Here is a 27901-nt window from a genome sequence, read left to right as displayed (position 1 = left end):
CCAAATATGTAACTGTGTTCGTTCTTTTGTTTTTGTTTTTTGCGACAGGGAAATCTTTCTCTGTCGCCCAGGCTGGAGTGCAGTGACGCAATCATAGCTCACCACAGCCTTGACCTGAGCTCAAGCGATCCTCCTGCCTCAGCCTCTAGAGTAGCTGGAACTACAGGTTCACACCACTAAGTCCAGCTGATTTTAAAATTTTTTGTAGAGATGGGATCTCACTTTGTTGCCCACGCTGGTTTGGGCTCCTGGGCTCAAGCAATCCTCCTGCCTCAGCCTCTTAAAGTGCTGGGATTACAGGCATCAGCCTCCATGCCTGGCCAAAATATGTAACTGTGAATAAAGGTAGTCATATTTGTTAAATCTTTATGCCTTTATTCACTTTTCCTGCCTGCTGTACTGCCTAGAATCTCCAGATTATTGAACAGAAGTGGTGAGGGCAGACATCCTTGTATTGTTTCTAATCTTAGTGGGGGAAAGCATTCAATATTTCATGGTTAAGTTTGATGTTAAAAAATAGTTTCCTTCTATTCCTAGTTTGGTAAGATTTTTGTTATCCTGAACTGATACTGAATTCTGTATGCATCTATTAAGACAGTCATGATTTTTCTCCTTCTATCTGCCAATGGAGTGAATTACACTGATTTTTTTGTTTGTTTGTTTTTGTTTTTGTTTTTTTTTAAGACAGAGTCTCGCTCTGTAGCCCAGGCTGGAGTGTAGTGGCGCAATCTCAGCTCACTGCAACCTCCGTCTCCCAGATTCAAGCGATTCCTGTGCCTCAGCCCCCAGAGTAGCGGGGATTCCAGGCGCCTGCCACCATGCCCGTCTACTTTTTGTATTTCTTAGTAGAGATGGGGGTTCCACCACATTAGCCAGGATGGTCTCGATCTCCTGACCTCGTGATCCTCCCGCCTCGGCCTCCCAACGTGCTGTGATTACAGGCGTGCGCCACCGCGCCCGGCCGCTGATTTCTGTATGTTCAAACGCCTATGCATTCCTAGTATACTTGGTCATAATAGATTGTCCTTCTATATTGCTGTATTCAGTTTGCTAATATTTTGTTAAGGATTTGACACCTATTATAGTTCATGATGGACACTGGCCTTTCAAGTTCTTCTCTTGTGATACTCTTGTTTGGTTTTACTATCAGGGTTATTGTGTCAGCCTTTAAAATGAATTGAGACTCTTCCTCTATTTTCTGATAAGAGTTTGTGTAGAATTGGCACTGTTTCTTCCTAAATTCTTGATAGAATTCACCAGTGAAGCCATTTGAACCTGAATTCTTTGTGAAAGGTTTTTGATAACAAATTTAATTTCTTTAATAGCTAAGGGAACATTCTGATTTATTTATTTTCTTTCTTTCTTTCTTTTTTTTCCAGAGTCTGGTTGTGTTGCCCAGGCTAGAGCGCAGTGGTGTGATTTCGGCTCATTGCAACCTCTGCCTCTCAGGTTCAAATGCTTCTCCTACCTCAGCCTCCTGAGTAGCTGAGACTACAGGTGTGTACCACCACCTCCGGCTAATTTTTATATTTTTTGTAGAGATGGGGTTTCACCATGTTGCCCACACTGGTCTCGAACTTCTAGGCTCAAATGATCTGCCCCCTGGTTTCCCAAAATGCTGGCATTACAGGCATGAGCCACTGTTCCTGGCAGAACATTCTGATTTTCTATTTCTTTTTTGTGTCAATTTTGGCAAATTGTGTTTAAGAAACTTTTTCATTTCATCCAAGTTGTTGAATTTATTGGCATAAAGTTTTTCATAATGTATTCTTTTACTGTCCTTTTGATTGCAGTAGGATTTGTAATGACATTCCCTTTTTCATTTCTGATATTGGTAATTTATGTTCACTTTCCTTCTGATCGATCTTGTTGGGGGTTATCAATTTTATAATATTTTTCAAAGAAAACTTCTAGTTTTATTAATGTTCTCTATTTCATTGATTTCTGCTCTTAGCATTATTCTTTCCTGTCATCTATTTTCTTCAGGTTCAATTTATGTATCTTTTTCCAACTTTTTCTTCAGGTTTAATTTATGAATCTTTTTCTAACCAACTTAGATCAGTTGTACGTTTCATTTTTCAAGCAACATGAAGCTTGAGCTGAAGCTCAGAGTGGTTTCAGAGGAATATGGTGACAGATACCTCCTCATTAATCATCTACACATTTTTCTAGAATTGTAAAGATAGGGAAAAAGAGTTCACTGAAATTTGTCAAAGAGATAACAAACTCAGGAAGTGAAGAGAGCTTTGGAAGAAAGACATTTACAGCTGCTCATGAAATCAGAGCCAAGGAAAAACGTGGAAAGGGATTAACTTTTTATACAATTTGGCAAGCCCTGCAGCAGTATTATCTCATTAGGAACTGTAAAACATTGTTCAGCCTTGGGTCCTAAAACTATTTTACTTTTCTTTTTAAATTTTTTAAGAGATGGGGTCTCACTACACTGCCCAGGCTGGTCTCAAATTCCTGGGCTCAAGCTATCCTCCCGCCTCAACTTCTCAATAGCTGAGATTACAAGTGTGAGCCACCGTGCCTGGCTTTCTAAAGCTATTTTTACAAAATAATAATAAAACATGTCACTGTACCTTTTCTGAATTTGGGCTTTACTTTTGAGGGTTCCTCCTGGGATTTGCCTCCATCTTGAATGGGTAGTACCATGTAGCACATCAGATCAAGGACTTTTTCACATGTCATCTAAAGCAGAAAAGACCAAAAAGGAACTAACTTGAAGCTTTCCGAACTGAAATCAAGTAAACAAAGGACCAAAATATTTGAAGCATACAATCAGGCAGTGTGTCCATGGAGGTCTGTATTTCTGCCTCTTTATGTGATCATTACCACTGCTCAACAGTCAATACAGAAAGAGTAAACAAAAAGACTCAAATCTATGTACTAGACCTTTAAGGGAACAATAACCCATTCTTTGCTATTAAAAACCAAAACTTAAAAATTAACCAAGCATTAAGTACTGAGGTGTTCAACAGCACAGCAGCAGCCAAAAGAAAGATGTCCCTGCCTGAAAGATACTAACTCACTGCATAGAAAAACTAACACAGAAAACATGTAGCAGAGGTCTAAGGGGTATGATAGCCAGCATAAGTTAAAATGCAGGAGAAAATACACACAGGAGAAACTAGCAGGAAAAGCTTCAGGCAGGAAGGTTATCTTGACCTAAGCCTTAAATAGAGGATTTGGAATGCAGAAAGGAGGCCTTTCAAGCAGGAGAGAAAGACACGGGGAAGGGCTATGTGTGGGTTCAGGTGATTTACTTGAGGGCCAGAGGTTTGGTCTAGGACAGAGATGAGACACTGGACGGATGCGGTGCTAGTGGAGACGAGCCTCGAGGGCCTCTGTGCAGGCTGGCCTTGATCCAGACAGTCTGCATCACCGTTCCCCCTCTATCTACTCAAATTCTCCTAACAACAATCAGATTCCATGCAGTGAGTCTTTTATCTGTGTCAAGCAAACCCTTTTGTTCTCTATTTTCCAGAGGAGGAAGTGGAGCTTTTTTTGTTTTGTTTTGTTTTATGCAAAAGGCCAGAGACATCTCTGGGTCTCTGGGTAATTTTTTTTTTTAATTTTAAGTTCTGGGATACATGTGCCGGACGTGTAGATTTGTTACGTATATATGTGTCTTGGTGGGCCGGGCGCGGTGGCTCAAGCCTATAATCCCAGCACTTTGGGAGGCCGAGACGGGCGGATCCCGAGGTCAGGAGATCGAGACCATCCTGACTAACATGGTGAAACCCCGTCTCTACTAAAAAATACAAAAAACTGGCTGGGCGCGGTGGCGGGCGCCTGTAGTCCCAGCTACTCGGGAGGCTGAGGCAGGAGAATGGCGTAAACCCGGGAGACGGAGCTTGCAGTGAGCTGAGATCCGGCCACTGCACTCCAGCCTGGGCAACAGAGCGAGACTCTGTCTCAAAAAAAATAAATAAATAAAAATATGTGTCTTGGTGGTTTGCTGCACCCATCAACCCATCATCTAGGTTTTAAGTCCTGCATGCATTAGGTATTTGTCCTAACGCTCTCCCTCTCCTTGCCCCCGACCCCCTGACAGGCCCTAGTGTATGATGTTCCCCTCCCTGTGTCCAAGTGTTCTCACTGTTGAACTCTCAGAAGTGGGGATTTAAACCCATGCTTCCCAACCCTTTTCATGTTGTGGCATACCCTGAAAGTAATTTGTGTGTGGCTGCTCAGGGTTGGCAGCAATTGACTTTGGGTCTGCCCCAAAGGCTGCAGGATCCATATATTGGCACCTCTAGAACCCACCTAGGCCCACAGGGTTGTGAAGCTCTAGTTTAGCGAGATGGGCAGCCAGGTAGTTGAAAAGTTGAACTCTAGAGTTGGATAGGCCCGGGTAAGGTAACCTGCCAATGTCACAGAGCTGGCCAGGACTTGTACTCCAGAGCTATGAGCTGCCATCCTTCGATGCCCATCTCCAGCCAATCTTTTCTATAAATCTTTCCTTGACTCTTTGGACCCAACAAAGAAAATGCCCTTCCCCGAATGTCTATTGTGTCTATGACTGAGGACTACCAACTAATATTTGATTTTTTTCATTGTCTTATACAAATACACTTTTTTCCCTAACTCAAACCATATGGCCCTGAATGCAGGGATCCCATATTCCCCACACCCTGCTTCTACTCCCCAGCCAACAGCAGGGTTCAACACTGAGCACCAAGAAAGCCAACACTTCAATTAAGTGGAATGATGAAAGCAGTATTTTAGAAAGCAGTGACCATAATTTTATAGGGTTGGAAAAAGGGTTATAGGCCAAAAACTTAGTTAAAAGGCATGGATTTGGGTGGTGACAATAGAAATACAAGGTAATATAGCAAAGAGATTATTATCACACTGGAAGAATCAAAAGGATTTGCTAGAGTAGGAGTCCACGAAGACTTGAAAGTTTTGTGTCTAAGGGCCAGTACTATGGTCTGAATGTCTATGTTCCCACCGAAATTTGTAAGTTGAAACCTAACCCCCAATGTGAGGGCATCAGGAGGGAGAGCCTTTGGGAGGTGAGTGGATGATGAGAGCAAAACCCTCATGAATGGGATTTGTGCCCTTATCAGAGAGACTCTTGAGTGCGCTCTTGTCCCTTCTATGAACTAGGAAATGGGACCTCACCAGACACTGAATCTGCTGACGCCTTGACCTTGCACTTCCCAGCCTCCAGAACTATGAGAAATAAACTCCTTTTGTTTACAAGCCTCCCACTTTTTGGTATTTGGTTATAGCAACCCAAGCAGACTAAGATAGCCAGAGAACTAAGGACACTTACATCTGGACATATTGAGTCTGGGCTAAAGACAGGAAGGCAGGAAGTCCGACATTACCCATAGGTCTAATAGTGATAAACTCAGAGGCTGGAACTAAGCCCTCAAAGGGAATGAGTCTGTCTTGTTTAATCTAGACGAGTCTGTCTTGTTTAGTAGTTTATATTGCCTACTACAATGAAGTAGTACGCGGTATAGCTAATTCTACGTGAGATACGTATGTCGGTGTAAATACGTGCTGCCTTTTAAGTTCTTAAAAGGAATTAATTAAAACTTAGAGTTAAGTAACTGATGGATAATTATATAAATAATGGTGGAAAAGCATTTTCAATTTTGAATGCTCTACACATTCTCCAACTGTTCCTTTCTAAAGATCATCAGGATAAATTAATAATCATATTTCAGAGTTCAAGTTACAAAAAATTTAGGGTTTATAATCACAAAGTGATCAACAACATCTAGAGAGGTGAGAAGAAATCAGTTTGTTGTGTTATGCTGTGGCCTTGAGTTTATACAGTCCTTGAATACAGAACAACATGGTTATCATTTTAATTGAATTCAAACACTTATTGTACTGTGGTAGGTGTCATGAGAGTCCAAAGATAAAAACACAGTCACCACCCTGTAGTAGGAAGGGCTCAAAACCTCCTGGAGGAAACACACTCATTTATAAATCTGCTCCTGCAACACGCCTATCAGGTGTTATCACCATTTATTTTATTTATTTATTTTTTTTGAGACAGAGTCTCGCTCTGTCGCCCAGGCTGGAGTGCAGTGGTGCAATCTTGGCTCACTGCAACCTCTTCCTCCCAGGTTCAAGGGATTCTCCTGCCTCAGCCTCCCAAGTAGATGGCATTACAGGTGCCCGCCACTACACCCAACTCATTTTTGTATTTTAATAGAGATGGGGTTTCACCACGTTGGCCAGGCTGGTCTCAAACTCCTGACCTCAGGTGATCTGCCAGCCTCAGCCTCCCAAAGTCCTGGGATTATAGGCGTGAGCCACCGCGCCTGGCATGTTATTACCATTTAAAGAGAGAATCTGAGATTTGAGTAAGCTAAATATAAATCTTCCATTTCCCACTTAATAATGGCCTTGTTTTTCCAAGTACAATGGAACAGGCAAGAGTGTAATAATAATAAAAAGAAAAATAATAAAAAGAAAAATCCTCCAACAAATGGAACAATGAACAAGAAACTTAAAACGTACTGATGCCTTATTTCAGGGAAGCTGTAGTAAAGAGAAAATTAAGTAAAACAAAATCATTGTGATATTCACTAGCAGATTAAGTAATAAGTCTAGGCAGAATGATCAAATTGAAACAAACGTGCACTGAATGAAAAGCCACGCTAGGAAAGGAGAAAGCCCAGGTGGCCCCGTGTACCTGCGGCCAGCATGTGCGCAGTACTCACCCTGTACTCCCCTAGCGCAAAGTGGCAGGTCGCCAGCTGGATGAGTGCCCTCTGATGCTCCAGGGTCCCCTGCCCTGTGATCTGTGGCTGAGAAATGGATCCCTGGAGAGCTGCTAAGTGATGCAGGCTGGCTATCGCCTTTTTATATTGACCCTAAGAAAGATGGAATAGAAAGGAGGGGAAAAACATCGCCATTAAAAAAATAAATTTAAAAAATGCCCTTAACAGAGTTCATGAAGCAACGAACAAGCAACTTACAAAGATGGTAGCTTGGTTCCCTCATCTGAGGAAGAAATGGAGACTTGGCAATAGAACCAAATCAACTTAATTAAAGCCAGGTGAGAGTTCTTTATGGCGGTACTTTATAAGGATGGAGATTTTTCTTTCTGGTCTTAGGTCTTAAGACTAAAGAAAATAACCAAGCCCTTTGACCCAGCACATTCTGGATATAACATTTCTTTAGAAATATTTTACTACAAGCACCACTTCTCCTTTATGAAGGATGGAAGCAGCAACCTGCCCATTCCAACAACACCTCATTGGTGAATTATCGACTCTCTCGGTTCTAGGTCTAAGATGCTGGAGAACAGTACAGCCAGGCAGACTCCACCAGCAGAGAGAGAAGGAGGGTGAGAAGTAATCCTCTTTTACTGAAAAGTAACAGAGAGGTGTGATTGGATATACCAAAAGTAACACAGAAGGTACAGGCTTGTCATTTTGAAGTGTTTGTTTCGTTTTGTTTTTGATATAAGGTCTCACTGTCACCCAGGCCAGAGTGCAGTGATGCTATCATGGCTCAATGCAGTCTTGACTTCCTGGGCTCAAGTGATCCTCCCGCCTCAGCCTCCTGAGTAGCTGGAACTATAGGCACATGCCACCACACTTAGGGCTAAGTTTTTTATTTTGTAGAGACAGGGTCTCACTATGCTGCCAGGGCTGGTCTTGAACTCCTGGGCTCAAGCAATCCTCCCACCTCGACCTCCCAAAGTGCTGGGAATGCAGGCGTGAGCCACGGCACCCGGCCCAGAGTTATTTTGAAAGGAAAATGGACCATACCCCCTCAGCCACTGAAGACAGAACAGGTGTCAGCAGGCAGTAGACTAGCCCAAGAGGGAACATGACGCATTCTGCAAGGGAAAGCTGGTTTGCCACCATAGCCATCCTGTACAGACACAGGTACCTAAAATATGTGTAATACGCTACCTGATAGATGATCATATCGGTGAGGAAGATTCTTAACCAAAGCCAAGTATCCGTCTTCCAGGCCAAGCAAATCCTTGTAAATTCTGAGTGAGAAGTCAAGAACAAATTTACCAAATATATGTAGCGCAGACGCAGAAAACAAACAAATCCAGTAAGAGAGAACAGAGACAAACTACCAAAAATGCATAGCAAGTTTGACTTTGATTTCTAAAATACTGCTCTAGAATTTCAAGTAGAGAAGAAACACACAACACTTATCAGTAATACACAAGCAATATTTTGCAGACGCTAACAACTTACTGAGCACATACCAGGTACCAAGAACTATTTAACGTGCTTTTCATGTATTTCCTCATTTATCTTTAAAACTACTTTGCTTTCCCCAAAACAAGGTCCCATTTTATTTTTATTTTATCTTATTTTTAGAGACATTCTCCCTGTCGCCCAGGCTGATAGTACAGTGGCCCTAACATGGGTCACTGCAGCCTCGACCTTCTGGGCTCAAGCAGTCCTCCTACCTCAGCCTCCTGAATAGCTGGGACTACAGGCACATGCCACCATACTTGGCCAATTTTTGTTTTTGTTTTTTTATAGAGACGGGTTTTTGCCATATTGCCCAGGTTGGTCTCTGACTCCTGAGCTCAATGATCCACCTGCCTCAGCTTCCCAAAGCGCTGGGATTACAGGCATGAGCCATCTTGCCCGGCTCATTTTATTTTGACCTAATTAAAATAACAAACATACAATGACACTAAAAGGTTTTATTCATTTTTAAAAAAATCAATTTCTAACTAAAGGAAAGATCCCCTCTAGAACTGTCACATATGTGTTCACAATCCCACATGTAACAAAGAGAAACTGAACAATGCTAAATTTACTTAGAAAAGATGACACAGCACATCTGGCCAAGGGCTCTGTATGACACATGACTGCAGCCAGGGGATGAATATCCACGGGCTAAAAGTAAAATAAGGGGCCCCGATTCCAGAGTGTAGTAAGGATACCTTAGTTAGCAAACAGTTAGTGATTTCTAAGCAATGTCAAAATACCCAGTATACTCAAAGGAAAACAGGCTTCCTATAGTTTTTGGATTTTGAGTTTTTCAGACAATGGAGTTAATGCAGATAAAAACAGCAATACGGCCGGGCACGGTGGCTCATGCCTGTAATCTCAGCAGTTTGGGAGGCTGAGGCAGGCAGATCACGTGGTCAGGAGTTTAAGAACAGTCTGATCAATGTAGTGAAACCCCGTCTATACTAAAAATACAAAAAATTAGCCAGGCATGGTGGCACGTGCCTGTAATCCCAGCTACTAGGGAGGCTGAGGCAGGAGAATTGTTTGAACCCAGGAGGTGCAGGTTGAGGTGAGCCAAGATCACGCCATTGTACTCCGGCCTGGGTGAAAAAGAGTGAGACTCCATCTCAAAACAAGAAAAAAAAAAAAAAATGCATGAACTACTGTAATCAACTTAATTTGCCATGAGTGACCTGACATTTCAAGTAGCATAATGATTTTATATAAAACATTAAACAGCACCAATGACATGTGCTTTCTTACCTTTGTCAAGGAATTCTAGGGAATAGAGCAACTCCCAGCTCTCCCTGGCCAATTTAAAGCTTTCTAACACTTCAATGGAGTTAGCAAGTTCGGCTTTATTGACTACAATGTGACGATTTCTTCCTTTCGCCGAACAGTCTTCGTCGTCTGAACTCTGCTTAAAGAATGTGGAGAACATGGTTAATTCAGTTAGAAATATAGTCATATATGGAACCATATTATTGCTGCCAGTTTTGCCCATGATATGAATTTTATATCAAAGGATACCACATACATACAATTTTTTTGAATTTAACAATTTAGCTTTGAAAATTAATTTTTTTTTTGTCTTTATACTCTCACACATTCCATTTTTACTTTTAAAATTGAGTGAATTTTTTTTCTGATGCTAACTTCTTATGTTTGCTTGTGGTGGTTTTGGAGCAAAGTTTAAAATTATCAGTTTTATGAAAGTCAAAAATTTAGATTTTTACCTTGAGAGACACAGCTTAAAAAGGACCTGTTTATAGTTTACTCTTTTTTTCTAATACGTGACATGATTTAATTGACTTCCAAATAATGGTTTGGTATGTACTGGGATAAAATTAAAGCTCGGGGCCAGGCGTGGAGGCTCACGCCTATAATCCCAGCACCACGGGAGGCCAAGGAGGATGGATCACTTGAGGCCAGGAGTTCGAGACCAGCCTGGCCGACATGGCGAAACCCAGTCTCTGCTAAAAATACAAAGTCAGCCAGGCATGGTGGCACGTACCTGTAATGCCAGCTACTTAGGAGGCTGAGGCACAAGAATCGCTTGAGCCCAGGAGGCAGAGGCTGCAGTGAACAGAGATCGCACCACTGCACTCCAGCCTGGGCGACGGAGCAAAACCCCGTCTCAACAACAACAAAATTAAAGCCTGCGTCTTCTAAGAAATAATGTCAGAGAATAACTGTTAGTTATCTTTCGTTCACTGCGCATGACTCCCCTGCACTGGTCACCCCTCTCTCGCTCTCCTCACCCAGTGCAAGGTCCTGGTCAGAAAGTACGTTTGTCTGCACTTACCTAATAATGCCCTCTGTATTTTACAATACAGATTTCTACTTTTCTTGCTTTTCATCTCAAGTAATATAAAGCCCTCAGAAAAGAGAGGGCTACAGAGCAAGGCAATTATTGGAAATACCGCTGGGTAGAGTCAGATGCTTTGCCAAAAAAAAAAAAAAAAATGTAAAGGTAAAACAGCTCCACTGAATTTTATTTTGCTAAGAATTTTCTGAATCTTTTAGTCCACCTAGGTCATTTTACTGATTAAATGACCCAAATTAAATTTTTCCTGCAGATCTTTACTCCACTAAGATCGTTTAAAAATACGCTCAACTATTGTCACTAAAAGCTTCAATCCTCAAGCTCATCTCAGGTAAGACGGGCAGGAAGCTGTCAGCCCCTCCCTCCGCTGCCCACCTTTCTCTCCACTTTCTGAGCTTGGTATCTTCCTGCTAGTCCCTGTGCTTGGCAGCCTTACCCTACCCCACCGTTCTGCTCCATGTACTCATCCTCCCTAAGTAATGTTTTTGCATTAGGAAAAACACACCCTTTCCAATCAAAACCTATCTACCAGGCCAGGTGTGTGGTTCACCCCTGCAATCCCATCTGTTTTGGAGGCCAAGGTGGGAGGATTGCACGAGCCCAGGAATTCAAGACCAATGTGGGCAACACAGAGAGACCTTGTCTCTACCAAAGAAAAACCCCACAACCCTATCTGCCAGGTACTATTTCATCAGGGGCCTGTTGTTTGCCCAGTAATGGCAACCTAATATACACGAACATGCATGGCACTAGCGCTGCAGCTTACGGAAAACATTCCTGCCTCAACATAAGATCAGGAATTTATGAAAGGACCCCAGATGTGGTGGGACTAGTGAGTTCCAAATGTTTTTAAATTTAGAGAAACTGATTTTGAAATGTGCAAGTACACTCTGAAGCACTGAGGGTGTGCTCTGAAGCAAGAATGCACCAAGTGGGGGACAGATGCCCACAGGAGAGGCCCGTCCCAGCACCAGCCACTTGTGACGTCACACGTGCCTGTGATGTTAAGCTGGCTGGAGAAATGATGTGGGCCACCCCCCAACTCCAGTTGTGGGTTACCACCAGGGGCCAGTGTGATCAGATAACCTAATTACAAAAAGGAAGTCAGAAATCTGGATTGTTATGAGAAATGCTAGGTTTCTATTTTTTATTTTATTTTATTTTTATAGACAGGGTCTCCCTCTGTTGCTCGGGCTGGAGGGCCGTGGTGTGGTCATCACTCACTGGAACCTTGAACTCCTGAGCTCAAGGGGTCTTCTCATCTCAGCCTCTGAAGCAGTTGGGATGACAGGGGCATGCCACCAGCCAGCTAGTTTTTTTTTTTCATTTTTTATAGAGATGGGGTCTCACTATATTGCCCAGGTGGGTCTTAAACTCCTGGGCTGGTGATCCTCCTACCTTGGCCCCCCAAAGTGCTGGGATTACAGGCGTGAGCCACTGCACCCAGCCTGGTTTCTAATTTTTAAATGCTAGCTTATTTAAACAAACAAAACACTGTGAGCAAAGCAAGATATCTCTGAGCTGAGCTCATGGGCCTTTAAGGTCTGGACCTGCATCAGGTTGGGGCAGACTCAGGGATAGAATGAAAATCAGGATGAAATCAGTTAAGACCATGAAAACAAAAATGGATGGAAATCCCAGATTGGGTGGAAGGCCGGGTTATGAGAACAGGGCTCGCTAGATGAGTGCTTGACAGGCCAAAAAAAAACCGGAAGGAAGAACAGCTGGGCCAGGTTTAAACAGCCATCCCATAGCCTGCACGCCAAACCCAGGAGGGATCAATGGGAAGTCCCTCCTTCACCAGATGGTCGCCACACACCTGCTCCAGCCCAGGCACTACTCAGATGCCTGGGGTATGGTACAGGATGAGGTAGAGAAAATGCTAGGCCCCACGGAGCTTGTACTCTAGTGAAGAAGTAAACCAGTCAGTGAATAAACAAGAAAACACAGATAGCAAGGAGGATGCCGCAGAGAATTAAAACAGAGGAATAAAAAGAGAGATCCGGACAGCTACTTCAGATGGGTGTTCAGGAGAAGCCTCAGAGGGAGATTCATTTGGGCTGGGACCAAGTGACAAGGACCTAGCAGCGCAAAGATCCGAGGGAAAAGCACTGTAACCACAGAGCACAGCCTCGACGGGCTTGGGGCACTGCTTGGTCAGGTTAGGACTGACGACTCTTCACGTTCTCGGGCTTCTTGCATCTTTGTGCAAACTTTTCCCTCTCAACAAAATCTACCTCCCAGCCAACGGACAAAACCCTTCATCTTTCAGCACTGATTTCAGTGTTGACCTCCTTCATGAAATCTTTTCTGCATCTGCCCACAGGCTGTTCCTGCTGCCCTGCACACCTCAGAGCTTTCCATTCTGAAGCCGGTACCCCACACTGCACCCTGCTCTAGAGGCCCGATGCCATGTTGGTTTTGTTTTTTAAACGGAATCAATGCCATTCAGTCAAAACATGTGTAAGGAATGTATACCATGGGTTCTCCACCTCATCACTGACCTTTTGGTCAGTACACTGTGAAGTACTCAGCAGCATCCCTGGCCCCTCCCCACCAAGCTGTGACAACCAAAAATGTCTCCAGACATTGCCAAATGTCCCCTAAAGGGCAAATCACCTCCAGTGGAGAACCACTGACTTAGTAATTATTAATATATCATACAATTTTAAAACGCAAGCTTTATCGATTTAGCTCCAGAGCCACATTTTACAAAGATTCATCTCTAGCAAACCGTCCCATCCAATCTGTTAATAAGTATATTTGAAAGCCTTACCATGGTTTTTTCTCTTCCTTCAGCTAGTTTCCTCTTTTTATGGATGTGTTTATTACGATCAATTTCTACATCACCATACACGTTCGATACATCTTCGAGAAGAACCAGTGGAACTTGGCTCGGGGCATTAGGACCTAAGGATGGGGAAAAACACCAACACTTACAAATGCAGCAAGAAGGCCGGGCGCAGTGGCTCATGCCTATAATCCCAGCACTTTGGGAGCCTGAGGTGGGTGGATTGCTTGAGCTCGGGAGTTTGAAACCAGCCTGGGCAATATGGCAAAACCCTGTCTCTACTAAAAATACAAAACATTAGCCAGGCACGGTGGCAGCGCCTGTAGTCGCAGCTACGCGGGAGGCTGAGGCAGGAGAATTGCTTGAACTCGGGAGGCGGAGGTTGCAGTGAGCCGAGATCACACCGTTGCACTTCAACCTGGGCAACAGAGCAAGACTTAAAAAATAAATAAATAAATAATTTAAAAATGCAGCTAGGAAAAGGATACTTAAAACAAGGGAGAAGCTTACTCAACTGTCTTGACAAAGTCATTAAAAATATGTTCAGTGTGATCTCAATTAGGTAAACAAACAAGTAGATGCACAGAAAAAAAAGACTGTAAAGATATATACCAAATTGTTAAAGACTTCCTGTCAGTAGTGGAATACAAGTGACAGTTCCTTCTTTGTATTTGTTATGTATCTGCAAATTTTTTATAATGATCATGAGTCATTAAAGTACCATAAAAAGACTACCAAATTATACTTACATTATAGTTACAAATTCCAAACAAAATCTAAATATATGTGATATTATAAGGCAATACATAAAAACAAATGCTGTATTATACTGGAAGGATTGTGGGTGATTTCACTCTTATTTCCAGTTTTCAAATTTTCCACAGTATATTTATGCATACACTCTATATATAAAATGGATATTTTACTGAATAAATCTTTGCCTATTGTGATGTCTTCATGAAATCTACTTAAATATGTTGTTACATCTACTGGTTTTTTCTTTCTTTTTTTTTTTTAGATGGAGTCTTGCTCTGTCGCCCAGGCTGGAGTGCAAGGTGCAACCTCAGCTCACTGCAGCCTCTGCCTACTGGGTTCAGGCGATTCTCCTGCCTCAGCCTCCCAAGTAGCTGGGATTACAGGTGCTCTCAATCATGCCCGGCTAATATTTGTATTTTTAGTAGAGATAGGGTTTCACCATATTGGCCAGGCTGGTCTCAAACTCCTGACCTCAAGTGATCCGCTGGCCTCACCTCCCAAAGTGCTGGGATTACAGGCGTGAGCCACCGTGCCCAGCCTGCCGTTATTTTCAAAATAGTGGCATTTGATATCTGTATTTAGTTGTGCAGTACCATTATGCCCTTTGATATAGAAACTTTTAATGAAACATACTTACATAAAAACTACCAATTAAGCCAAACTAAACAAAACCAAATCACCAACTATAAAAAGGACTGGTACCGCCCCACAGTTATTCGGATCCAACAATAGTGGATAAGCACTTTCATCTTCCTTACCATCCCCACAGTATGAACCGGCTTTTTGGACACTGTAAAATTTGCAAACCAACCTTGGAAGAGAGACGGCTGTATGCTGTTGACATATTGGAACGCATTCTTAAAGAAGACCAGCATGGTGGAATACACCACTTGGTTTTTATATTTCGCATGTGCTTCACTATCAAAGTTGTTCATGTATCTGCAGAGATCCTTCATTCTATGCAAAATATCTCCATAGCTTCTAAAAAAGAAGGAGTGATGAAACTTACTCGATTACTCTGGGCTGGTCAGCAAACAGTCTAAAGGAAAGCTCTGGTGGTGCCATTACATGTACCAAATGTTGCTCTAGGCATGTAAAACTATTCTTTATTGTCCAAGATAAATGGTAACTTTTCCCTTCTGAATTAGGGTGGTGATCAAGATTTCATGACACAAACATGCTAAGTAGCTTTTCTCTGAAGTAGCAAGAAGTTCAAACACAACATCGTCTTAAGAGTTCATATTTCAGTAAGAAATCTGTTTTTTTTTTTTTCTTTTTCTTTTTTGGAGACAGTGTCTCACTGTCGCCCAGGCTGGAGTGCAGAGGTGTGATCTTGGCCTATCGTAGCCTTCGCCTCCCGACGAAGTGATTCTCTCACCTCAGCCTCCCAAGTAGCTGGGACTACAGGCACGCACCACCATGCCTGGCTCATTTTTGTATTTTTAGTAGACATGGGGTTTCATCATGTTGGCCAGGCTGGTCTCAAACTCCTGACCTCAAGTGATCTGCCCACCTCAGCCTCCCAAAGCACTGGGATTACAGGTGTGAGCCACTGTGCCCAGCCAGAAATCTTTTGATAAAATGAAAAACCATCCTCTTTTGCATAAGTATTGAGTGTCACAAAATTTGCCCAAAAACTATACTTATGCATATTACAGTTTTAAAAAGCATGTTTTCGTTTTTATAAGGATCCAAAAGAATCAATAGGCAATTCTGGAAATAAGCTATTTATTACCGTCTTCCTTTATCCATCTGCCATTCACATCTCATTCCAACAACATTTAAAATCTTAAACAACCTCTCCCAAGGGTCCACGATCTGGGATGATTTTTCGGTCAGCCCTTCTATTATATACTTCTGAGAGCTACGTTTGCTAGGTGACATTAAATCAGATGTATCCTGGGCACCTGAGATGGAAGAAAAAAGGAACCTACAGTTAACATTATGACTTATTGTTGACGTGGTACCTGATGAAGAAAGTCTGACTCCCCATGAAAACGCACAGAGCACAGAATTCTAACACATCTATGTTTTGCTCAAGGACCGACAACAGGCCACTGGTATAAGCAAGAAGTAATTTCCACTACTTCATCATGGTACATGTATGATGTTCCATGCAATAATGTTAGAGCTCAGCCAGAAGACTGTTTGGATCAAGGGGTGGCATTGCTTCCAGAAAAGCCTCACCTTTTAACTCTAGTATTTTTTTCTAGATACCATCTTTTGAAACACTCCCAAACTAGTAAGTATCCAGAGGAGAATAATCAGAACACTGAGGGGTTTCTGAATTTGCAATTTTACTAAAGCCTATTTAAATAAAAGTACAGGATATTCCTCCTTACCTTGATGCTGATTTTCTGCTTGAGTAGACCTAGTGACATAATTGATATAAAATTCAGCTGCTTTGTTCAAGTACTTATATAATAAATTGGCAGGCAGTCGAACATCATGGTTGTTAATTATTAGAGGAAGGACGTCACAAACTGTTGGAGGAGAAAAAGAAGAAATAAATTAATTAGGTTATCTACCCTAGAGTTCCAACAGATACAAAAGCTTTTAGAGTTCATTTGATGTAGTATCTAAAATATATAGGGGGAAAATCCCTTATGACTCATGTATTCAAAATGTGCTGTGCAGAGAGACACCAGTAGCTGGAGTCAGGGAGGAAACACACGGGCAGTTCTACGCTGTGGGTGAGGGTGCAGTTCTTCCATTGAATTCAGATGCTTCTTTATTATTATGCTTCATACTTACATATACAGTTATCATATTCTTTCAGAGGTATCAGATCTTACATAACGGAAGTTTAGAAGTTGTTTAAAATGCTTTTTTTTTTTTTTTGAGACAGAGTCTTGCTCTGTCACCAGGCTGGAGTGCAGTGGCATGATCTCGGCTTACTGCAACATCCGCCTCCCGGGTTCAAGCAATTCTCCTGCCTCAGCCTGCCTAGTAGCTGGGACTACAGGCCTGCAACACCACGCCCAGCTAATTTTTGTAGTTTTAGTAGAGACAGGGTTTCACCATGTTGGCCAGGATGGTCTCGATCTCTTGACTTCGTGATCCACTCACCTCAGCCTCCCTAAGTGCTAGGATTACAGGCATGAGCCACCATGCCTAGCTAAAATGCTTTCTAAATAAAAAAAAAGAACTTAAATGCCATAACACATAGAGCTCCTTTGCCTTCCATATATGAGCTTATCCCTGAACCAACACTTACCCCAGCATATTAACTTACCATAGAAGTAATAGAGAATACAATTTTCCTTACCAAATAATTTTCTAAAGCAGTTCACAGGAGATTCTTGTTCTTCAATAGTTTCAGCCTCTAACAGTGCCTCCCCAAGGCCAACCTATTTCAAAACAAAATTAATCATTTAAATGTGTTACAGCGTAAGTTGTCAGAACTATATGAAGTAATGGGTTTTATTTTTTTTTTACTTATCACAGTTTGTGTAATCAAACTTATCTGAGAAACAAATAATCACATTTTAAAGACTAGAAAGTAAAAGAATGCACCAGCCACACACCCTAGAAGGCCAAATTCACCTGAACATCTGACCACTCTGTCTTGGTTATTCTCTTCAGAATTAGCAAAATTCTAATTAACGATTAACAAGAATTAACAAAATGTCTATAGAAATGTAAAGGAAGCACTGGAACTAGAGGCAGAGATTTTCTAAGAAATAAAGAAACTAGAGTTTATTCTCTACATGAAGATGTATCAATATAGACAAAACGTATCATGTTCAAGATAAGTTCTCAGGAGTAGCCAGTCATACAGTCTGGCGTAGACTGGGCAGAAAGGTCAGAGTTTTAAGGCTACCTTTCCATTGCTGATGCCCTAGCATAGTAGATAGTCCCTTACCCAAATCCACTAAGACATTGGTATCAGCTTCCTTGTGACCACACAGGGATGCCTCATAGGAGTGGAAAAGTGCAAAAGGTAATATCACACAGAAGGTTAAAGGTCACAGTTATGACCAGAAAGTGTGCTGGGCTGAACAGTGTCTCCCAAATTCATATCCCCCCAGAAACTCAGAATGTGACCTCATATATATCTTAACTTTTTTTTAAAAAAGTGCCCTTGGCTGGGCGCGGTGGCTCAAGCCTGTAATCCCAGCACTTTGGGAGGCCGAGATGGGTGGATCACGAGGTCAGGAGATCAAGACCATCCTGGCTAACACGGTAAAACCCCGGCTCTACTAAAAAAATACAAAATAAAAACTAGCCGGGCGTGGTGGCGGGTGCCTATAGTCCCAGCTACTCTGGAGGCTGAGGCAGGAGAATGGCGTAAACCCGGGAAGTGGAGCTTGCAGTGAGCTGAGATCCGGCCACTGCACTCCAGCCTGGGCGACAAAGCGAGACTCCGTTTCAAAAAAAAAAAAAAAAAAAAGTGCCCTTGTAGATATAATTAATTAAGATGAGGTCATAGTGGATTAGAAAGGCGCTCAATCCAATGACTAGCGTCCTTATAACATGACCATGTACACACACCTGTAATCCCAGCTATTCAGGAGGCTGAGGCATGAGAATTGCTTGAACCCAGGAGGCAGAGGCTGCAGTGAGCCAAGACCATGCCACTGCACTGCTGCCTGGGCAACAGAGCAAGACTCTGCCTCAAAAACAAACAAACAAACAAACAAAAAACAAAAAAAGACCATGTAAAGACACAGGCACAAGAGAAAGATCATGTGATGATGGAGGAGAAACTGGAGGAGTGATGCAGCTGCCAGCCAGGGAATGCCAAAGAGCACTGACAACCATCAGAAGCCAGGGAGAGGTAAAGAAAGAGTCTTCCCCAGAGCCTTCAGAGGGAACATGGCTCTGCCAACACCTGGCTTTTACACTTCTAGCTTCCAGAATTGTGAGAGTCTTTCTGTTGTTTTAAGCTACCCAGTTTGTGGTACTTTGTTATGGCAACCCTAGGAGACTAACACAAGCAGGTATGGAAATGATTAACCAGGGCCAGATGCCAGAAAAATGGCATGGGAAAGAATAAGCCACAGAGTATGAACCAATCGAATGAATGGTTTGACTCCTGACACCTCACTGGCTATGGGAAGTTACAAAAACATGAAATGCTCAGTTTCATCATCTGTAAAGTGGGATACTATTTACTTCAGGGGGTTTAGGAAGATAAGAGATACCTAGCACTTACCCATGCCTGCCAATAGCACTCAATAATTATTACAGATGAAGGGAAGGGGCAGGAATAGAATGAAAACAGTCTCCATAGGGCAGAAGCACAGGAAAAACGCATCTGTTAAAAGACTATAAACTGTACCCTAAATTCAAAAGCACATTGTAGAATACAATGGAAAAAGATTACTTTTTACCATATGGATTGCAAATAAATAGTACTGTCAGAGCTTGGTAACTTTTCTGATAAAACAGCTTCTCCTGGAAACTTATAAAATTTGGTAAAAAGAATGTCCGTTTAGCTTTACTAACAAAGAACCTTTTATTTCAGTTCAATCTTCACCAGTGCTCTTCAGAAACTTCTGCTTTGTAGCTCCTCACCATACCGATGAATCTGTTGATGACCCATTGTATTTTATATTAAGAGAAGGGGAAGAATAAAATCTCACCCCATGTTGCACCACCGTTTCAGGGAAGCGCCTCAAAAGTAGAAGCAACATTTCTGATCGTTCTAACGTGTTGAAGCATTGTTCCGTGACCTTTAGTAACATTTCACACTGGACCCGACCAGGCAGAGTTTCAAATAAACCTGTACGAAACACATTTCACTTTTAAAAGTTTCTTGCGGACAGCAAAGACTGCAGCAAAAGTGCTGAGTAAGGCATTTTCATGTACAGAACAGTAAACACTACATGTGAAATCAATGTGGTTAAGTTTTACCTACAACCTGGCAGCCTTTTGGGGCCAATAGTATCTAGCACAGGATGTTTGCTGAATAATGGTAAAATATTTGGAAGACTGATCAAATTCAAAAAACAGTGACATATGTGAATGGTCACAAGAATGCCTGTTGCAGGCTGAGATAGAGAGCATGTGCTTTTTGAAGCTGAAATGACCTAAACATCTACTTGCTATTTTACGTAGAATTTGAAATCTTTGATTGACGACAGCAACATGGAGAAGTTTAAAGAGGAAGCTTCTAAATTACTAAAAGCTTCTCTCCTGTTTTGTGGAGAGCTGGTTAATCTATAGCTGCTATCTGGTTACTGTAAAACCTGTTAAAAATATATACAATTAATTCCTTGTCTCACTGACAAATCCATATCCTTTAAAGAAGCTTAAACGGTTCTAAGCAAATCAAGGAACTGAGTGACATTATTATAGACTTTGGTTGCCAAGAATAAAACATACATATGGTTATCAATACCCCAGGTGTGACTTTTTTGTGTGTGAAATTACTATCTATGATTCGGTATTCCAGAAATGGTAACTTATACACCATTATTCTTACTTCTTAAGAATTGGGTTTGTTTGTCCTGTGAATCATTCCTTAATGCTGATGTAATAATGCTGATTTCTCTCCACACCACCGGCTGGTCTGGGAAATTCACAAACCTATTTTTAAAATAAATACATTAAATTAAAATGTCAAAGTCTATACAGTATCCAAAAGAAAAAACATTAGCGTTTGGTGAAAAAGTTTCCTTTATTCCAAGTGAATGCTTAGACGTGCCAAAACAAACCAAAATAAAAATGTAAAAATAAGAATTATTTGATTTATAAAAATGAGAGTACTCACATAAGTCTTTAGTGGGATTTACAGGTGAAAAGACAAGTAACCATAATATAGAAAGAAATCCTAAAAGTCAACAAGAATAAAACAAACTATTCGAAAGAAAAAATAGGCAAAGGCAAATCACAGAATACACACAGCCAAAGAAAACAGTTGAAACAATACTGAATCTTAGTACGAGTAGTACATATTTTTTTAAAAAATAGCAAGATACCATTTTCTCCTATCACAGTGGTAGGAACTAAAAGGAGACTAATAATATCCAATGTTGGGAAGGGCATGGGAAAACACATTCTTTATACACCATTGGTGGTAATGTAGATTGGGATCACCCGTTTTGGAGAGTAATTTCATAGTGTATCAAACTTTCAAATGCGCATAACCTTTAACTATGAAAATGTCTTAGAATCTATTCCACAGAAAAACACCAAAATATGACTACAAAATTGTTGACACACTGAACACAATTTCAAATAATTTAAAACTATCTATTTAAATGTCTACCAAGAAGAGTGGCTATGAAATACTACATAGGCATGAAAAGGAATGAAGTGGATCTCCACAAACTGATATGGGAAGGGATCCATTACAGTGAGTAAAGGAAGCATGCTGCAGAGCAAGGGTCGTATGGTCTCACTTTTGTCACCTCTTCCCCCCAAAAACCTATTTATGTATTATGTATATATGTATAGATAGACTGCCTACAAAACTTAATTCTGGTTGAGTTTAGGAGGCACTTTCACTTTTTTATCTCTATAAGAAGTAGTGTTTGAATTTTTGCAATGAGCACATATTCTTTCTAGAATAAATTATGGAACAGAAGTTTTAACAAGGATAAAACATAAGAATAACAATTAAACTCTTCTGCAAAAGCCATGTCAGCAATTTATGGCAGACCTGGACTCCTTACTAGGTTTGCTTTAGGTATCGAAGATGTAGATGAACTTGAAGATCTTCCCCCAACTCCCACTTCTGCAGACAGAAACAAAACCTCATGGAGAGATGCAGTGCAGTAAAAGTGATGACAAGCGTCCCACTCACATGTCGTACAGCAGCCTCCCGGCGGTGGCGGTCCTCTCTGCATTCCGCTCGATGGTGTACATCTCATACTGCAACACACATCAGGTACCCTGGTCATTCACCCCTGCCTGGAAGGCTCCCAGCTCATCCAGCATCTCTCCTTGGCCCTCCTGCGGGAAGGGAGGCCCTGCGAGTGAAGCTCCGCCTGGTGACACACCGCCACATATATGGCAGCCTTGTCATTCGGCTTAGAGTGGGACCCTGGGGTTCACTTGCAATCTCAGGCTCCCAGGATTAAGTGGAATAATGTTTCCAAAGTCGCTGGCACTGAACAAACGGCTGCCATTATGATGAATGAACGAGCGAATGGCCTTTTGCTAGTGGCGATCATGCGCTGTCTAGGCCAGATGGCAAGCAGGGCCCCAGGGACACAAGCGCACCCGACCTCAAGCGGGGTCGGCCGTCTCTCAAGGGCTGGGGAGAGGGCTCCTGGAAGGTGTAGGAGCAAGGCGGGTGAAAGGTGTAGGAGCAAGGTGTAGGATGGGAGGGGAGAGAAGATGGAGTGGGAGGGGAGAAAAGAGGGGGCCGGGCAGGAGGCGGCTGCCCCCAGGCAGGCGCAGCTCTGGGCCCGGGCAGCCGGAACGCGCACCTCCCCGCAGGGCGGCCGCATGCACTGCCGGGACCTCACCTGGATGTTAAAGTCTGCGGGGTAGAGGCTGCGGGCCGTGATCAGCCACGCCTTGGCTGCCCACAGGTCCTGCGGCACCAACTCCCGGGCTCGCTGCACCAGGAACTCGCAGTCCCCCTGGGCCGACATGACGCGGGCGCTCTCCAGCCGCCAGCCCGAAGCGGCGGGAACGTCCGGCTCTGGACTCTCAGCCGCCACGGCATCCACTGCCGCCACCGCGGGGGAGGCTACTGCGCATGTCTGGAGGCGCTCAGAGGCCCGCAGAGTGGATCGGGAAAGCTTTTCCGGGTTTTACGAGCCGTCGCCTCCCCTTGGCTCCCCGTTACCGCCCGGTCCCCTCCTCTTCTGAGAAGCCAGAGCATTTGAACCGCTTCCAGGTCACCTCCAAAATGCGGAGAAGTGGATTTTCATTCCTGCGGGGCTGCAGCGTGACCCTGGTGAAGTCAGGGAGCATGCGCGGGAGCGGGCAGGCGCTAGGCCACTTCGCTATTTCCATCCTCTCTGGGGATTGCTCAGTTTGGCGGGGGCGGGGGCGGGGGCGGGGAGACGGGCGGTCCCGGGGGATGGGCGGTCCCTGGGCGTCCCCGCGGCGTGGAAGGCTGGGAAGAAGTTTGAGAGGAACAGCAGAGAGTGTGGGGGAGGCGGCGGAAAGCACTCACCACCCGGGCCGGCCTGAAACGCCTTCCCCGGGGGCCGCTGCCTACGACTCACTTCCCGGGCTTCGATTTACGCGAAAACTCCTGGGGCTGGTGAGGGTGATCGTGCAAAGCATGAGCTCGGGAGTTCCTTCTCTTTCCGAAATCCGTCCACGTTTTATTATTTCATCTTTATTCGCCGGTTTCTCCAACAAACGTTTATTGAGCAATGAAATACTTGGAAAGCTCTTTGGTGGGTGCCGTCCGTGAGAGCTGCAAAGATGACTAAATCCCTGACCCAGCAAGGGTTTTTAAATGTTTGAAGTGTTCTGGACGTGAAACCCACAGAAAGATAACTACGCTATTATTATAATTATCTCCTCCAGCCAGAATCAATGTGTTTTTCACCAAAACTCCAGATTTGTTTTCCATCTAAGAGATGAAAAACACCTAAGAGATTCTCCCATTTAAGAGATTCTCCTGCTTCAGCCTCTTGAGTAGCAGGAATTACAAGCGTCCGCCACTACGCGCAAGCCCGGCTAATTTTTGTATTTTTAGTAGAGATGGGGTTTCACCCTGTTGACCTGGCTGGTCTGGAACTCCTGACCCCAGGTGATCCGCCCGCCTCCGGCTCCCAAAGTGCTGAAATTACAGGCATGAGCCACCGCGTTGGGCTTCAAAGCACTGTTTAATATCCCCTAATTATGCACAGAACAGCGTAACTGTATGATTATAGGACAGGATTACTCAGTGATACTATTATTTGGGCCTTGTAGAATAGAAGAAGGGAGAAAATTGGATTTAAACAGAGCAGGATAATTTTGATCTTATAAAGTGTAGAGCATCAAAGCAGTTTGCTAGCTTGAATTTTAAAAATTATTTCATTGATGTTAATTATGAAGTGTAAGAATTTTTAAATGGTAAAAATGACTGATTTGGTCATTAAACTTTCTGATTTTGGTCTTTACCAAAAATAAAAAAACTCCACACTTGTTCCTGAGCCTAGTGTTCTGTGGAATAACAATTGTAAATTAAGGCTTTAAATTTAGAGGCTAAATAAGGAAATTCTGTTTTCGTTTGTTTGTTTGTTTTTGAGACAAAGTCTCGCTCTGAAATCCAGGCTGCCACTGACTGTGGGGGCTCGATCATGGATCACTGCAACCTTGACCTCCAAGGCTCAAGCCATCCTCCTGCCTCAACCTCTGGGGTAGCTGGGGCTACAGGTATGTGCCATCACATCTGGCTAATTTAAAAATTTTTTTAGAGACAGAGTCTCCGTATGTTGCCCAGACTGGTCTTGAACTCCTGGGCTCAAGTGATCCTCCTGCTTCAGCCTCCCAACGTGCTGGGATTACAGGCGTTGAGCCACTGCGCCCAGCTTCTGTATGTATTTTAGATGCCAACCTTGAGAGGGCCTCCAGACTTTTTGCCAGAATACAACGTCAGGTTTGTGGTTGTTTTCTGGTCAGCTTCTTGATTTTGAATGGTCGCCAGCTAAACATTTCTCCTACAGTGTCACGCTGGCATCTCAAAGTACGGAAGGGAGGTACCATAGCAAGTGAGTTTACATCTTTTGGCCTCCTTGTTGTGATCTTGACTCACTGGAGACTCGAGGCACCTAGCTCATGTTCTTCTCCATGACAACTCTTTTTTTTTTTTTTTTTTTCCTTTTTTTTTTTTTTTGAGATGGAGTTTTGCTCTTATTGCCCCAGCTAGAGTGCAGTGGTGCAATCTCGGCTCACTGCATCCTCCGCCTTCCCGTTTCAAGTGATTCTTCTGCCTCAGCCTCCCAAGTCACTGGGATTACAGGTGCCTGCCACCATGCCCAGCTAATTTTTTTTTTTTTTTGTATTTTTGGTAGAGTCAGGATTTCACCATGTTGGTCAGGCTGGTCTTGAGCTGCTGACCTCGTGATCTACCTGCCTTGGCCTTCCAAAGTGCTGGGATTACAGGCGTGAACCACCGCGCCAGCCCTCGACAACTTCTAAGTCACGTAAAATGCCCTCCATCCAGCACCCGGCTTCAATTTCCATGAGCTCAGTTCAGTGATTTGGATTAAACTCTACATTGCTTTTCGCCTTCCACGTCAAAATCTTCGAACTCCAAGTTTCCTCACATAACCTCCTAACTTCCCTGCCCTCGACTCTCTCCTTGGTTCTTTTTAATAATTTCCTCCTTTCCCTTCTCCCTGATTTTACCTTCATGGGCCTCTATCCCTTGACACCTGCATTTTCCTCTGAGTGTGTCTGCCACCCTTTGGGCTTATTCCTCTCCCACTCATGCTAAACTCTGTGCTCAGACATTCAATATGTTCACGTCTTTGCCTTCTTATCCTGCCACTGTATCCACTTTTTTTTTTTTTTTTTTGAGACAGAGTCTTGCTGTCTCGTCCAGGCTGGAGTGCAGTGGCACAATCTCAGCTCACTGCAACCGCCTCATCACCAGTTCAAGTCATTATTGGGCCTCAGCCTACCGAGTAGTTGAGATTACAGGTGCACGCCACCATGCCCAGCTAATTATTGTGTTTTTAGTACAGACAAATTTTCACCGTGTTGGCCAGGCTGGTCTCAAACTCCTGGCCTCAAGCCATTCACCCTCCTCAGCATCCCAAACTGCTGGAATTACAGGTATGACCCACCGTGCCTGGCCCTTAAACTGCCAAGTTTGAGCACCACAGTGCTATTTATCTTTCAAGACTGTACATCTGATCATATATGTGTTTTTGTTTTGTTTTGTTTTGTTTTTAAACAGTGTCTTTCTCTGTCATTCAGGCTGGAGTGTAGTGGCATGATCATGGGTGACTGCAGTCTCAACCTCCAGGCCCAAGCAATCCTCCCACCTCAGCCTCCCAAGTAGCTGGGACTACAGGCATGTGTCACCACACTTGGCTAATTTTTTTTATTTTTTGTAGCAATAGGGTCTCACAATGTTGCCTAGGCTGGTGGTCTTGAACTCCTAAGCTCAAGCAATCCTCCTGCCTAGGCCTCCCAAAGTGCTGGGATTACAGGTATGAGCCAGCACAATGGGCCTAGATAAGTATTCTTTTTTTTTTTTTTTTTTTTTGAGAGGGAGTCTCACTCTGTCATCCAGGCTGAATTACAGTGGCGTGACCTCAGCTCACTGCAACCTCTGCTTCCCAGTCTCAAGCGATTTTCCTGCCTCAACCTCCCGAGTATCTGGGACTACAGGCTTGCACCACCACACCAGGCTAATTTTTGTATTTTTAGTAGAGACGGAGTTTCGCCATGTTGGACAGGCTGCTCTGAAACTGCTGACCTCAAGTGATCCGCTCACCTCAGCCTCCCAAAGTGCTGGGATTACAGGCATGAGCCAACACACCCGGCCCGTATATGTATTCTTAAAATCCCTTTGATAGTTTCCAACTGTGCTTCCGTGGGGTTTGCAGCTAGCTCTCTGCCCCATCATTTGCTAGGAGCCTCTACCCAGAAATTTTCAGTTCTTCAATGTAGTATATTCTTTGTCATTAACACACATTCATGTGTACTATTTGCTAATATCACCTCTGTTCCGCCTAGAACACTGCCCCCTGCTGGCCTCATGGGCTAACTGAGTTTCAGATAACGCTTCTCAGGGAAACCTATTTAGCCCCCACCCCTCCTCTGTTCCCCAGTCCTTATGCTGTTTCATAACTGACGGTTTACCAGACAGTTAACTCCATCAGGACAAGGACCTGACCTGTCTTTTATGCTGTGACTTTCCCAACCCCTAAAACGTGCCTGACACTTATTGATAGTAGGCTGGCAATTTAGCCTAAAAATTTAGGTGAATTTTAAATGTCTTGACCCTTTGCCTACAAATTTACATAAAGCCTCTAATTTTATACCAATTTCATTCTGTCTAGTTTCAAGGGATAAAGAGTCCCTTTTGTTCAAGGCCAAAATCCTCACCTGTGCTTCTAATCCCATACCCTTGGCTTCCTTAGAGAATCTGTTATCAGTTATCACTACTCTATAGTTTCTGTCTATTTCTCCTGGTACTTTCTAGTAGAGTGTGTGTTTGCGTTGGATTCCTGCTGTTTCCCATTGATTACAGTAGACGTCGTGTGCCCCGCTCAGATGGCCTTTGCCAGGCAGTACAACCATTCTCTACTGCTGTCAGTATTGACTGCTAACTGCTCACAACTGCTCCCTTCTGTAGAGACCTGCCCTTAGCTTCCTGGACGAGTTAGCCACTCCCAAGGGGGTGATACACAGTAAAAAGATTAGTGACCCTGCTTCAAAGGGGGCAAATGTGTGACATAATTTGTATTTCAAAGTCCTCTCTGGTGGATGGGGCCAAGGCTGGATCTGAGACCACACACATGCTCGGCTCTTTCCTCTTCTCTACTCTTCTTCCCTGCTCGGTAGGTTTTTCTTGACAAGCATTTTCTCAATAAATCATGTGCTCCCAGATCCCTGTCTCAGGCACTTCTAGGAAGCCCAAACGAAGACGATAGTTATTACTGGACGGACGTGAGGTACTTCCATGAATCCTCTTACGTTCCAGATATAGTCCTTCCTGCATCGCTCAAGTAACAGCAACTATTTCCCCTTAGTTATCGGGATCAATCGTCTGACCAATAAAGTAACCCCTTTCTTTTGCACCTGTTAGTTCCATAGTATAAGAAGCCCAGGGCCAGGCGCGGTGGCTTACGCCTGTAATCCCAGCACTTTGGGAGACTGAGGCAGGCAGATCATGAGGTCAGGAGATCAAGACCATCCTGGCTAGCACGGTGAAACCCCATCTCTACTAAAAATACAAAAAAGTAGCCGCGCATGGTG

The 27901-nt window shown here is 43.3% G+C and overlaps 1 protein-coding gene across 8 annotated transcripts in view; it reads right to left on the bottom strand.

Moving 5' to 3' along the window:
• INTS10 (integrator complex subunit 10) overlaps positions 1 to 23397 on the bottom strand; it is a 35625-nt gene extending 12228 nt beyond the window's left edge. For 2 of the 8 annotated variants that reach the window (XM_009212610.3, XM_021942084.2), the window contains exons 1-13: positions 22486 to 23397; positions 21819 to 21886; positions 20496 to 20599; positions 19654 to 19793; positions 17334 to 17415; positions 16408 to 16548; positions 15801 to 15972; positions 14877 to 15046; positions 13295 to 13428; positions 9456 to 9612; positions 7899 to 7981; positions 6696 to 6848; positions 2586 to 2694 (exon numbers count right to left, since the gene is read on the bottom strand). In XM_009212610.3, the coding sequence (XP_009210874.1) occupies positions 2586 to 2694; positions 6696 to 6848; positions 7899 to 7981; positions 9456 to 9612; positions 13295 to 13428; positions 14877 to 15046; positions 15801 to 15972; positions 16408 to 16548; positions 17334 to 17415; positions 19654 to 19793; positions 20496 to 20599; positions 21819 to 21886; positions 22486 to 22614 (1642 nt within the window). In that variant the 5' untranslated portion in view covers positions 22615 to 23397. Of the gene's footprint in view, positions 1 to 2585; positions 2695 to 6695; positions 6849 to 7898; positions 7982 to 9455; positions 9613 to 13294; positions 13429 to 14876; positions 15047 to 15800; positions 15973 to 16407; positions 16549 to 17333; positions 17416 to 19653; positions 19794 to 20495; positions 20600 to 21687; positions 21887 to 22485 lie in introns of all 8 variants that reach the window. The other 6 variants (XM_031669413.1, XM_031669414.1, XM_009212614.4 and 3 more) reach the window with 5 other exon arrangements.
• Between the last annotated feature and the right edge of the window lie 4504 nt (positions 23398 to 27901).

This window comes from Papio anubis, chromosome 8, assembly GCF_008728515.1.
Source record: "Papio anubis isolate 15944 chromosome 8, Panubis1.0, whole genome shotgun sequence".
In the NCBI taxonomy this organism is placed as follows: Eukaryota; Metazoa; Chordata; class Mammalia; order Primates; family Cercopithecidae; genus Papio; species Papio anubis.
The sequence above is the reverse complement of the archived record's forward strand: the minus strand, read 5'-3'. Positions and strand labels throughout refer to the sequence as shown.